This window comes from Heterodontus francisci, chromosome 43 (assembly GCF_036365525.1).
Source record: "Heterodontus francisci isolate sHetFra1 chromosome 43, sHetFra1.hap1, whole genome shotgun sequence".
In the NCBI taxonomy this organism is placed as follows: Eukaryota; Metazoa; Chordata; class Chondrichthyes; order Heterodontiformes; family Heterodontidae; genus Heterodontus; species Heterodontus francisci.
In genome coordinates, this window is record NC_090413.1 from 28,000,956 (window position 1) to 28,013,331 (window position 12,376).

Below are 12,376 nucleotides of genomic sequence, written 5' to 3' on the forward strand. Positions count from 1 at the left end.
ATAGCAATTAAATGCAGAGTGACCTCAGGCAGTCTTTATTTACAGCAATTGAACTCAGAGTGACTTCAGAGTGGTTGGTTTTAAAAGTTAATCTCAGCCTTACCCTGATGCTCACTGATCCCCCACCTTCCTTCCTATCCTAGAGAGGGAGGAAAAATTCTCGATCTCACTCACTCGGCCAGGGTTCAGTGACTCCTGACAGAAGTGTGTGGATAGCAAGGGATCTAGGGGTCCAGTGCAGTTGTGTTGTCTTTTGCTGATGCTGAACATCCAGTGTGAAGAGCAGAAACTTGGTTGAGGAAAGGAAAGAAAAGAAGAAAAAAAAAAGAGCCTCAATAAATCAGAATAAAGGCAATAAATTAAGAACAGAGGAAACAGACGGGGGAAAAAACAGCAACAAATGGAAAACACAAAGAACTTGATAAATAAATCAGAAGCTGCAGAAACTCAGTAGAGGCTGAGGTTTGATGTCAATTTATCAGCTGAGCTGACTGCAGTGAGTTAAATCCAACTGTTGAAAGAAAAACAGAACTATGGAAATTCCCACACAAACAGGCGCTATTTAAAAAAAAACTCCAGGTTACATTAAAAAAAAATCAGATAAAGCCTCTTGGACTAAGTATGGGCTGCATTGGATCTGCTTTTTGGTTACACGACATTACCTAGGCAACGCCTCCCAGTGAAATAATGTAAATAAATAAATAAATAAATAGGAATCCATCTGTACAGAACAGTCAGCTGGATGTAGCAGTGAGGGAGAGAGACAAGGAGAGAGAGAGAAAACCAAGGAGAGAAACAAATAGAGATAGAGAAATAGAGAGGAAGAGCTAGAGAGATAAAGAGACAGAGAAAAAAAACAAAGGGAGAGGAAACAAACAGAGATAGAGAAATAGAGAGGAAGAGCAAGAGAGACAGAGAAAAAGATTGAGAGAGAAAGAAAGACCTGGAGACGGAACGAGGGAGATACACACACACAGGTGTAGACCGATGGAGAAACAGACAGAGAAATAAACCAAGAGATAGACAGAGTGTGACAGAGAGGGACACAGACGGAGACAGAGAGAGGGATACAGAGAGAGAGCAGCAACATTAGCAGCAGGAAATTCTCGAGCATTACTGTCAGAAGGCAAACTGCAATCCTATTAGAATGAGCAGCAGTGAAGCGAAAGATTACATTTCCAAAAGACAAATCCCTCTCCTTTTCGAGGTAAGGATTTAAAAACTATATATTATTTTTAGAAATAAGCTGAAATGTTTTGAATCCAACAGGTTAAAAATGTGCTTGGTTTTAGCAACAATAAGATATGTTAAACATTAATGAAAATGTGAAATCAGGATTCTTGGAATGTTTTCCTTTGCTGGACCAGCCTGATGTGGCTGATGGAACGAGTGGGAGGGAATGAGGGGGCGAGGGTAATGGGATGGTGGGGGGGATGAGGTTGGTGTCTGTGTTCAAGCTGCAGACAGTGAGGTAAATGACACCCAAAGGTGCCTGTGATTCCCCCACCCACCCTTCCCCTCCCCCTCGCTCTGCATCTCCCCTCCTTGCCGCTGGGTGATAGCCCACAGCTGACAGACCTGCGTCCTCACCTGCTCTGTGACAATGGGCATCTCTGCCACGACACTCCTGCCAATTCACCTATGCCCTGTGCCACCCTAACACAACACTGCCTCCTTCAGGAGACAGTGCCCATATGCAGCAAGCAAGGGAGTGTTAACACACACAGACGTGGTGCGCAATCTTCATTGAAGACCACAGCGTGTGTGAAATGTGTCAGTAATCATTTCCAATTCTCTCTTTGTGGAAGAGAGTGAGTTGGTGCTGGGCAATGAGAGCCCCCCCCCCTCCACCGTGGGACACAGGTTTTGGGGGCCGGTGACTGAGTGAGCAGTTGGTAGGGCTCAGGAGGTAGACAGAGCAGACTGTGAGGAGCAGCTGGTGCATCCACATCCAGAGGATCATCCTCCGCCATTTCTGCCACCTCCAGCATGATGCCTCTACCAAATGTGTCTTCCCCTCCCTCCCCCTGTCAGCATTCCAAAGGGATCGTTCCCTCCGCGACACCCTGGTCCACTCCTCCATTACCCCCACCACCTCGTCCCCTTCCCATGGCACCTTCCCCTGCAATCGCAGGAGGTGTAATACCTGCCCATTTACCTCCTCTCTCCTCACTATCCCAGGTCCCAAACACTCCTTTCAGGTGAAGCAGCGATTTACTTGTACTTCTTTCAATGTAGTATACTGTATTCGCTGCTCACAGTGTGGTCTCCTCTACATTGGGGAGACTAAGCGCAGACTGGGTGACCGTTTTGCAGAACATCTCTGCTCAGTCCGCAAGCAGGACCCTGAGCTTCCGGTTGCTTGCCATTTCAACACTCCCCCCTGCTCTCATGCTCTCATCTCTGTCCTGGGATTGCTGCAGTGTTCCAGTGAACATCAACGCAAGCTCGAGGAACAGCATCTCATTTACCGATTAGGCACACTACAGCCTGCCGGACTGAACATTGAGTTCAATAATTTCAGAGCATGACGGGGCCCCCCATTTTATTTACAGTTATTTTTTTCTTTTTTCTTTTAGTTTGTTTCATCATTCATTTTTCTTACCATGTGCCTACCCACTGTTTTTTTCATGTTTGTGCTTGGGGCCAAGGCTGTTCAGTTTTCTGTCAATTAACACCCTCTCAGCACTAACACTTTGTCTTTCACCACACCATTAACATACCATTTGCCTTTGCTCCATGACCTTCTGGTCGGTTATTCTCTGTGACCTTCTCTTTTGTTATCGCTTGCCCCACCCCCGCTTTACTTGCTTAAAACCTTTTACGTTTCTAATATTTGTCAGTTCTGATGAAGGGTCACTGACCCGAAACGTTAACTCTGCTTCTCTCTCCAAAGATGCTGCCGGACCTGCTGAGTATTTCCAGCATTTCTTGTTTTTATTTCAAATTGTGCATATCCTGACTCTCTGAATTCAGTGATGTTAAACCACAGCACCGGAGGTCATGCACTAGATTCAGAATGTTACGGGAAAACCAATCATTGTTCAAAGCTTTACAGCTGCACAGTGTTGCATGTAAATGCTATATGTGTGACATATACTACACATTCTATACAATATGATATATCATTGATAGAAAGCGTACGGCGTCATTTTAAATGTCAGACTGCCACAGTGGGATTTAAACTGAACTTCTCTGGATTTTAATTGTAATAACCCGTTTAGAAGCCTTCCTCCAAGCAGACCAGTTAGCCCCTCTTACTTAGACCCTCCTCAGCTTCTTATCACAAATCTCTGTCAATTGCTGAGCATGTGCTCGGGTGAACAAATGACTTCATCGTGGATGCTCAGTTAGTCTACAAAAGCCACTCCCAAGCTCTCACTTTGATTATTACCAGAGCTGAGAGTGAACTGCAGAATAGCTCTCCACAAGAACAGGGTGCCATAGCAACGCAAATACACCAGATTACCCAGAGGACTGAACAAACCAGGCTCAGGAAATACACATTAATTAGATGGTGAGAACGCTGAACAATGTGACGAAGGAATGTGACTCTGTAAGTGAGGCTCGAGCTCAGTAATTGACCATTCATTGAATCATTCTGTCACTCCTCTGAGGCTTTATTACAGCAGTAAATGCACTGGTGACAGTTTCAGCCCCTCAAAGCAATGTGTCACTTGTGAAGAGGTAATTACCTTCCATTGTCAGGTACCTAGAGAGGGCTGGAGTACCTCAGCCTCACTGCAGGAATGACACTGGTTATTAACAGTAAAAGCCTTTAGTGAGCACTCTGGAGCTGCTGAGATTGGTAATGGTTCTCCTCAAGGTTACGACCAATGATCCGCATCAGTGACAAGCCGGGAAATTGCATTTACAACAACAACTTACATTTAAATAGCACCTTTAATGCAGGAAAACATCCCAAGGTGCTTCACAGGGTGTCTAAAACAGACAAAAGTTGACATTCTAGCAAAGAAGGAGCTATTAGGTCAGGTGACCAAACACATGGTCAAAGCGGTTGGTTTTGAGGAGTGTCTTAAAAGAGGAAGAGAGAGGCCGAGAGGTTTAGGGAGGGAATTCCAGAGCTTAGGGCCTCAGCAGCTGAAAGCACGGCCGCCAATGGTGGAGCGATGAAAATCAGGGATGTACAAGAAGCTAGAACTGGAGGAGTGCAGAGATCACAGAGGGTCTTAGGGCTAGAGGAGGTTAGAGAGAGAGGGAGGAAGGGTGTAGGGCTGGAGGAGGCTAGAGAGAGGGGGAGGAAGGGTGTAGGGCTAGAGGAGGTTACAGAGAGAGGGAGGAAGGGTGTAGGGCTAGAGGAGGTTAGAGAGAGAGGAAGGGTGTAGGGCTAGAGGAGGTTAGAGAGGGAGGAAGGGTGTAGGGCTAGAGGAGGTTAGAGAGGGAGGAAGGGTGTAGGGCTAGAGGAGGTTAGAGAGAGAGGAAGGGTGTAGGGCTAGAGGAGGTTAGAGAGAGAGGAAGGGTGTAGGGCTAGAGGAGGTTAGAGAGGAAGGGTGTAGGGCTAGAGGAGGTTAGAGAGAGAGGGAGGAAGGGTGTAGGGCTAGAGAAGGTTAGAGAGAGAGGGAGGAAGGGTGTAGGGCTAGAGAGAGAGGGAGGAAGGGCGTAGGGCTAGAGGAGGTTAGAGAGAGAGGGAGGAAGGGTGTAGGGCTAGAGGAGGTTAGAGAGAATGGGAGGAGGGTCGTAGCCCTGGAGGGGTTAAAGCACAAGGATAAGAATTTTAAAAATGGAAGCCTTGCCAGACTGGGATCTGATGTCGGTCAGCGAACACATGGGGTGATGGGTGATGGAGATGGTGTGAATTTGGACAGGAGAGAAGAGTTTTGGATGAGCTGAAGTTTTATGAATGGCAGTAAAGTGTGATAGAGGGGCTTTGCCAGCTGTGAGGGCCTGGGGGAAGGTTTGGAGCACGGCCTGGGTATATAGCTTTTAGCCCTGCTCAGCTTTCTCCCTTCCTCTCAAAGAACCAAGAAGAAAGAACAGTACAGCACAGGAACAGGCCATTCGGCCCTCCAAGCCTGCGCCGATCTTGATGCCTGCCTAAACTAAAACCTTCTGCACTTCCGGGGTCCGTATCCCTCTATTCCCATCCTATTCATGTATTTGTCAAGATGCCTCTTAAACGTCACTATCGTACCTGCTTACACCACCTCCCCCGGCAACAAATTCCAGGCACTCACCACCCTCTGTGTAAAGAACTTGCCTCGCACATCCCCTCTAAACTTTGCCCCTCTCACCTTAAATCTATGTCCCCTAGTAACTGACTCTTCCACCCTGGGAAAAAGCTTCTGACTATCCACTCTGTCCATGCGACTCATAACTTTGTAAACCTCTATCATGTCGCCCCTCCACCTCCGTTGTTCCAGTGAAAACAATCCGGGTTTATCCAACCTCTCCTCATAGCTAATGCCCTCCAGACCAGGCAACATCCTGGTAAACCTCTTCTGTATCCTCTCCAAAGCCTCCACGTCCTTCTGGTAGTGTGGCAACCAGAATTACACACAATATTCTAAGTGTGGCCTAACTAAAGTTCTGTACAGCTGCAACATGACTTGACAATTTTTATACTCGACCAATGAAGGCAAGCATGCCGTATGCCTTCCTGACTACCTTATCCACCTGCGTTGCCACTTTCAGTGACCTGTGGACCTGTATGCCCAGATCTCTCTGCCTGTCAATACTCCTAAGGGTTCTGCCATTTACTGTATACTTCCCACCTGCATTAGACCTTCCAAAATGCATTTCCTCACATTTGTCCGGATTAAACTCCATCTGCCATTTCTCCGCCCAAGTCTCCAACCGATCTATATCCTGTTGTATCCTCTGACAACCCTCATCACTGTCCGCAACTCCACCAACCTTTGTGTCGTCCGCAAACTTACTAATCAGACCAGCTACATTTTCCTCCAAATCATTTATATATACTACAAACAGCAAAGGTCCCAGCACTGATCCCTGCGGAACACCACTAGTCACAGTCCTCCATTCAGAAAAGCACCCTTCCACTGCTACCCTCTGTCTTCTATGACCGAGCCAGTTCTGTATCCATCTTGCCAGCTCACCTCTGATCCTGTGTGACTTCACCTTTTGTACCAGTCTGCCATGAGGGCTTTACTGAAGTCCATATAGATAACATTCACTGCCCTTCCTTCATCAATCATCTTCGTCACTTCCTCAAAAAACTCAATCAAATTAGTAAGACACGACCTCCCCTTCACAAAACCATGCTGCCTCTCGCTAATAAGTTCATTTGTTTCCAAATGGGAGTAAATCCTGTCCCGATGAATCCTCTCTAATAATTTCCCTACCACTGACGTAAGGCTCACCGGCCTATAATTTCCTGGATTATCCTTGCTACCCTTCTTAAACAAAGGAACAACATTGGCTATTCTCCAGTCCTCTGGGCCCTCACCTGTAGCCAATGAGGATGCAAAGATTTCTGTCAAGGCCACAGCAATTTCCTTCCTTGCCTCCCTCAGTATTCTGGGGTAGATCCCATCAGGCCCTGGGGACTTATCTACCTTAATGCTTTGCAAGACACCCGACACCTCCCCCTTTTTGATAATGAGATGACTGAGACTATCTACACTCCCTTCCCTAGGCTCATCATCCACCAAGTCCTTCTCCTTGGTGAATACTGATGCAAAGTACTCATTTAGTACCTCGCCCATTTCCTCTGGCTCCACACATAGATTCCCTTCTCTGTCCTTGAGTGAGCCAACCCTTTCCCTGGTTACACTCTTGCTCTTTATATACGGATAAAAAGCCTTGGGATTTTCCTTAATCCTGTTTGCCAATGACTTCTCATAACCCCTTTTAGCCCTCCTGACTCCTTGCTTAAGTTCCTTCCTACTGTCTTTATATTCCTCAAGGGATTTGTCTGTTCCTAGCCTTCCAGCCCTTACGAATGCTTCCTTTTTCTTTTTGACGAGGCTCACAATATCCCGTGTTATCCAAGGTTCCCGAAACTTGCCAAACTTGTCTTTCTTCCTCACAGGAACATGCTGGTCCTGGATTCTAATCAGCTGAAGGTTTGAAAGACTCCCACATGTCAGATGTTGATTTACCCTCAAATAGCCGCCCCCAATCTAAATTCTTCAGTTCCTGCCTAATATTGTTATAATTAGCCTTTCCCCAATTTAGCACCTTCACCCGAGGACTACTCTTATCCTTATCCACAAGTACCTTAAAACTTATGGAATTATGGTCACTGTTCCCGAAATGCTCCCCTACTGAACCTTCGACCACCTGGCCGGGCTCATTCCCCAATACCAGGTCCAGAATGGCCCCATCCCTAGTTGGACTATCTACATATTGTTTCAAGAAGCCCTCCTGGATGCTCCTTACAAATTCTGCCCCATCCAAGCCCCTAGCACTAAGTGAGTCCCAGTCAATATAGGGGAAGTTAAAATCACCCACCACTACAACCCTATTACCTTTACATCTTTCTAAAATCTGTCTACATATCTGCTCCTCTACCTCCCGCTGGCTGTTGGGAGGCCTGTAGTAAAGCCCCAACATCGTGACTGCACCCTTCCTATTCCTGAGCTCCACCCATATTGCCTCGCTGCATGACCCCTCTGAGGTGTCCTCCCGCAGTACAGCTGTGATATTCTCCTTAACCAGTAATGCAACTCCCCCACCCCTTTTACATCCCCCTCTATCCCACCTGAAGCTTCTAAATCCTGGAACATTTAGCTGCCAATCCTGTCCTTCCCTCAACCAAGTCTCTGTAATAGCAACAACATCATATTTCCAAGTACTAATCCAAGCTCTAAGTTCATCTGCCTTACCTGTTATACTTCTCGCATTGAAACAAATGCACTTCAGACCACCAGTCCCGCTGTGCTCCGCAACATCTCCCTGCCTGCTCTTCCTCTTAGTCTTACTGGCCTTATTTACTAGTTCCCCCTCATTTATTTCACCTGCTGTCCTACTGCTCTGGTTCCCACCCCCCTGCCACACTAGTTTAAGCCCTCCCGAGTGACGCTCGCAAACCTCGCAGCCAGGATATTTGTGCCCCTCCAGTTTAGATGCAACCCGTCCTTCTTGTACAGGTCCCCTGTGACTCTGGCTAATATTCAGGTGCTGGCCTCCATCACGTACTTACACTAGATGGCAGGTTGTTTAACTAGGGAAGGGTCAGGGCCTGTGGTTTGTGCTAATTTCTGGACTAGGGAAGGAGCTGCATGCAGGGGTAAATCTATCAGAGTTCCCATTCCCGACTGGTATGCAGCAACACTCTGCTGAACAATGTATGGATAGGGGTGTCGGCTGAGGACAGGATTGCACGTGGCTGCGATGCTTCATGTGGTCAAATAGCCCCCTGTCTAGACTCATGCACTGGGCAAGATCCCAGAGAGTTGAAGCAGCATTCAGTAAAGGGGGAGGAAAAAGAGGGCTAAGACTCGAGAGGTGGGAGGGACATGGGACGAAAATATAACTTAAGCAGACTGGACTGAGAGCCAGCCTGTATTCGAGATTGTGCAGGTCGGCAGGGAGAGGCTTCACCCTCCCTGTGTGGGTTAAATTAGTAACGTTTACTTTTATCTTTAATCAGCTAGTGCTCACGATCCCATTGACATGCTGTCTGTGCAGGAGAGGTCATTATCCATCTTCATGCCGATGATGGATGTCCTTTACAGCACACCAAGCCTCCTCTAAACAACTAATTATAGTCCTTATCTACAAGTCATATAATGCACTCTTCAAAATATTCCATTAACCACTAGTCCAGCTTCCGTAACATTTAACACAAAGAGGTCATTTTGACTTGGGCTTCCCAGTGGGGTGAAGTGTATTTTTCAAGTGAAGTGGGGTGAGGGGGTGTCAGCTAAGTGGACCCAGGGGTGTAGGTGTAAGCCAGAACCCACTTTAACATCACACATTCTGGCTGTGTTTTTATATAATATTTAATATTCATAGTTAAAATAGCAAAACCTGCAGCAACCGTGGAAAGAAAGAGTGGGATGGAGCTTAACGAGTGTGTCTGCAGTCCTGGCAGAAGCAAACCCAATGTGTTACATCGCCACCACCCATCTGGAGGGTGTAATTACAGCGTGACATGTTTACATGGACAGTTCCCATTGCAAGTGTGGATATAAGAATCTATAATGAAAAAAGCTGACATGATTGGTCAGTCCTGCGGGGTCAAAGGGTGAAGGGTTTTCTGGATTCTAAATTCGATGAACTATCAGCTCAGTCCGTCTAACATTAGGATTCCTAATTGTATTGAAAGGGCTGATTCTCGATGATAATGATCCGTTGCTGTGTGACTAGGTCTCAGTGGAAGCACCAGTAATGACCAAAATAATACATTTCATGTAAAACTATCTGGTTAAAGAATTAAATGATTTAAGCAGTGATTTGTAACAGGGGATGCCATATTGATTATTGATTCCATGTCGATCCCAGGCTATTGATTGATCTCCTTCCTGCTCCTTTCCCAGAGTATGCTGACAGGGCTCATGTACCATCAGCCTGGTGACCCCATTGAATATCTGGAGATGTGCCTCAATAAGGTCCGAGAGATTGGAGGCCTGGAGAAAGTACGATGGGACACGTTCATCATTCAGGAGAGACGGACACTGCCGCCAGTTGGTGGGAGCCAGGGAAGGAGAGCTATTTACCGGAGTGGTAACTCATTGACCTCGTCACAGTCTTAACAGTGTGCCCATTTTTTATTTCAATGCAGATTAAGAAGCTCGTTGGCTGGTGACTCTTTTCAAATCTTCTTCAGCCAGAAGGGCAGTCGGGCAGCCCAGGATTGGTCAGGTGGTCAGTGCGAGGGGTTTTAAGGGCTGTTCTGGAATGTTCTGTCTTGCGATCCAACTCAGAGCTGTGATTAAAAACCCTCGGGCCATTGAGGGGACATTCCTGATTGCAGTCTGATCTAATCTCTGCAATCTAACTGAGAAGAAAGCAGTCTGCTCCTCATGATAAGCAGGGACCCAGTTCTACTGAAATCTCTTGTAAAAGTTTGCTCGTTCTTTGTAAGTAAATGAAAGTCATTGAAAGCATCTTGACTGATAGGTTTAGGTTGGTCTTTTGAGTTGTATTGGTGAGGTGACCCATGATACTGCACTGGGAAAGGTCCCAGTTTCATTTCTAAGCCTATGTCCAGTTAACTGGTCTCAGCTGTGACAGTGCAGGAGGAGATAGTGACAATTGGCCTCAGTGTCTCGACCAAATAGTGAAGAAAAACAATACGAGGGTTCCACTCCTGCTGAGCTCTGCGGAAAAGACATGAGTGAGACAGAAGCCCATGAAGAGAGGTTTGTTACATCTGAGAATGATCAAAAGACAGAGTTAAAGGACTGTGAAAATCAAAAAATTCCAACACAGTATTATTTTGAATTTGTAAGTTACGTGCAGTGTTTCTGTTGGTATATTTTGCTTCAGTACAAATCTATTTTTTAAAATAAATCTCATTTGCCATAAAGCCTGAACTATATGGGTCAATAGCTTTGTGCTTATCTGGCTATTGAAGAGATTGTGATGGGTGTATAGTGTGGGGTTTATTTGATATCCAGTCCATAACCTGTCAATAAAAGAGCCCGAGTTAAATCTTAGTGATGAGCACGTGTTAAATCATATGTTTTATGTTATAGGAAGCATGGAAAGGCATGTAGTAATGTGACCTTCCATGAACATGGGGCAAAGAATTGGGAAAAGAGTCTGCATCGTGACAATAGATGAGAGTGAGAGAGGGGAAAGGTTAAAATGCCATGTGTTGGTTGGATTATGAAACTGAAGAGAGTGGCTAACATTGAAAACAAAGGCTTAAAGATTAAGTGATGCTGTGGTTTTAAATTGCAACTTAGTGATGTTACGTGGGAGTATAAATCAATGCAAAGTAGTTCATTTACTGGAAGTGTGGAGATCAGCACAGCAAGTGACTGGCACAGTGCTGTTACTTATAAGGTGCTGTACAAAATTCTTGTGGTTGAAACTGTGAAGCCTGGCGCTCGATATGGGCTATCTCTGGCTTTCATTGTCACTCGCTGTTGACTGTGATATTTCTGTGTTTCTCTCCCTCCCCCACTACACCACCCAGCTCTCTCGGAGAGTCACAGTCTGGGACATGGACGCTATGATTGTCTCCCTCCAATTCATCAATTCTCCATAGAGAGCGACACTGACCTGTCAGAAACCGATGAGCTAATCGAGGAATACGTGGTGTTTGATCCATCGAAACCGAGGCCCAGAATCATCCTGGTCATTGGTAAGGTCACTGGGGAATAGTGGGGGAAGTCCAACATTCCTCTTCACCTGCATTCCTTCCTCAGGTTAGCTGCCCTCACATCCCGGATTGGTCAACTTACTGCCAGCTCGACCAACCGGACTAATCCCATCCATGGCTGATGTGACAGGATCACGGTTAACTTTCCATTCCCAAAGTGGCTCCGGTCATTATTACATTGTTGTTTGTGGGATCTTGCTGTGCACAAATTGGCTGCCATGTTTCCTGCATTACGACAGTGATTACACTTCAAAAGTACTTCATTGGCTGTAAAGCGCTTTGGAACATCTTTTCATCCCTGCCCAGTTCCTCAGTCTGAGGCGAGGCCTGGGAGACGCCGAGGTTTTGGAATGGCATCCTTACTTTTTCTCCTCGTTCTGAGTGATTTCCCCTCTCCGACTGGATTGAAATTCCCCTGATGGCCATTTTCAGAATCTTCCAGTAAAATTCCTGCTATTTTAACAGTCGTTAGTCACTGTGACGAGGACCGTGCTCAGTTTTAACTGCAATTCCTCGGATATTACACAGGATCAGTCTTTGTCTGAACAAATTCGGATGAAATTACAGGATGCAATAATTCCCAAAACACTGGGAAGGACCCTGAGTAATAAAAACAGGCTTTGACTTGTTTGGTGTAGACTCAAGGGGCCGAAGGGCTGTAACTATTGGTTGATCAGCCCAGCGTCACCACCATTGGTTAATTTAAAATAGATAGACTCCTCCTTTTTAAAAACCTATTCATGGATTGTGGGCATCACTGGCTAGACCAGCATTTATTGCCCATCCTTAATTCCCCTTGGTTTGATACAACTGAATGACTTGCTAGGGTCATTTCAGAGCCAACCACATTGCTGTGGGTCTGGAGTCACATGTAGGCCAGACCAGGTAAAGACAGCAGATTACCTTCCCTAAAGGACATTCGTGAACCAGATGGGTTTTTACAACAATTGACAATGGTTTCATGGCCATCATTAGAGTAGTTTTTAATTCCAGATTTATGAATTGAATTCAAATTTCACCATCTGCTATGGTGGGATTTGAACCCATGTCCACGGCCTCTGGATTACCAGTTCAGTGACATTGCCACGACACCACCATCTCCCCCTCAAACTGCATATT

At 46.0% G+C, this 12,376-nt stretch overlaps 1 protein-coding gene across 3 annotated transcripts in view; it reads left to right on the forward strand.

Moving 5' to 3' along the window:
• Positions 1–733: 733 nt before the first annotated feature.
• LOC137355573 (adenylate kinase isoenzyme 5-like) overlaps positions 734–12,376 on the forward strand; it is a 77,961-nt gene continuing 66,318 nt past the window's right edge. For 2 of the 3 annotated variants that reach the window (XM_068020831.1, XM_068020833.1), the window contains exons 1-3: positions 734–1,207; positions 9,465–9,651; positions 11,072–11,239. In XM_068020831.1, coding sequence (XP_067876932.1) covers positions 1,148–1,207; positions 9,465–9,651; positions 11,072–11,239 — 415 coding nt within the window. In that variant the 5' untranslated portion in view covers positions 734–1,147. Of the gene's footprint in view, positions 1,208–3,494; positions 3,557–9,464; positions 9,652–11,071; positions 11,240–12,376 lie in introns of those variants that run through there. The other variant, XM_068020832.1, reaches the window with a different exon arrangement.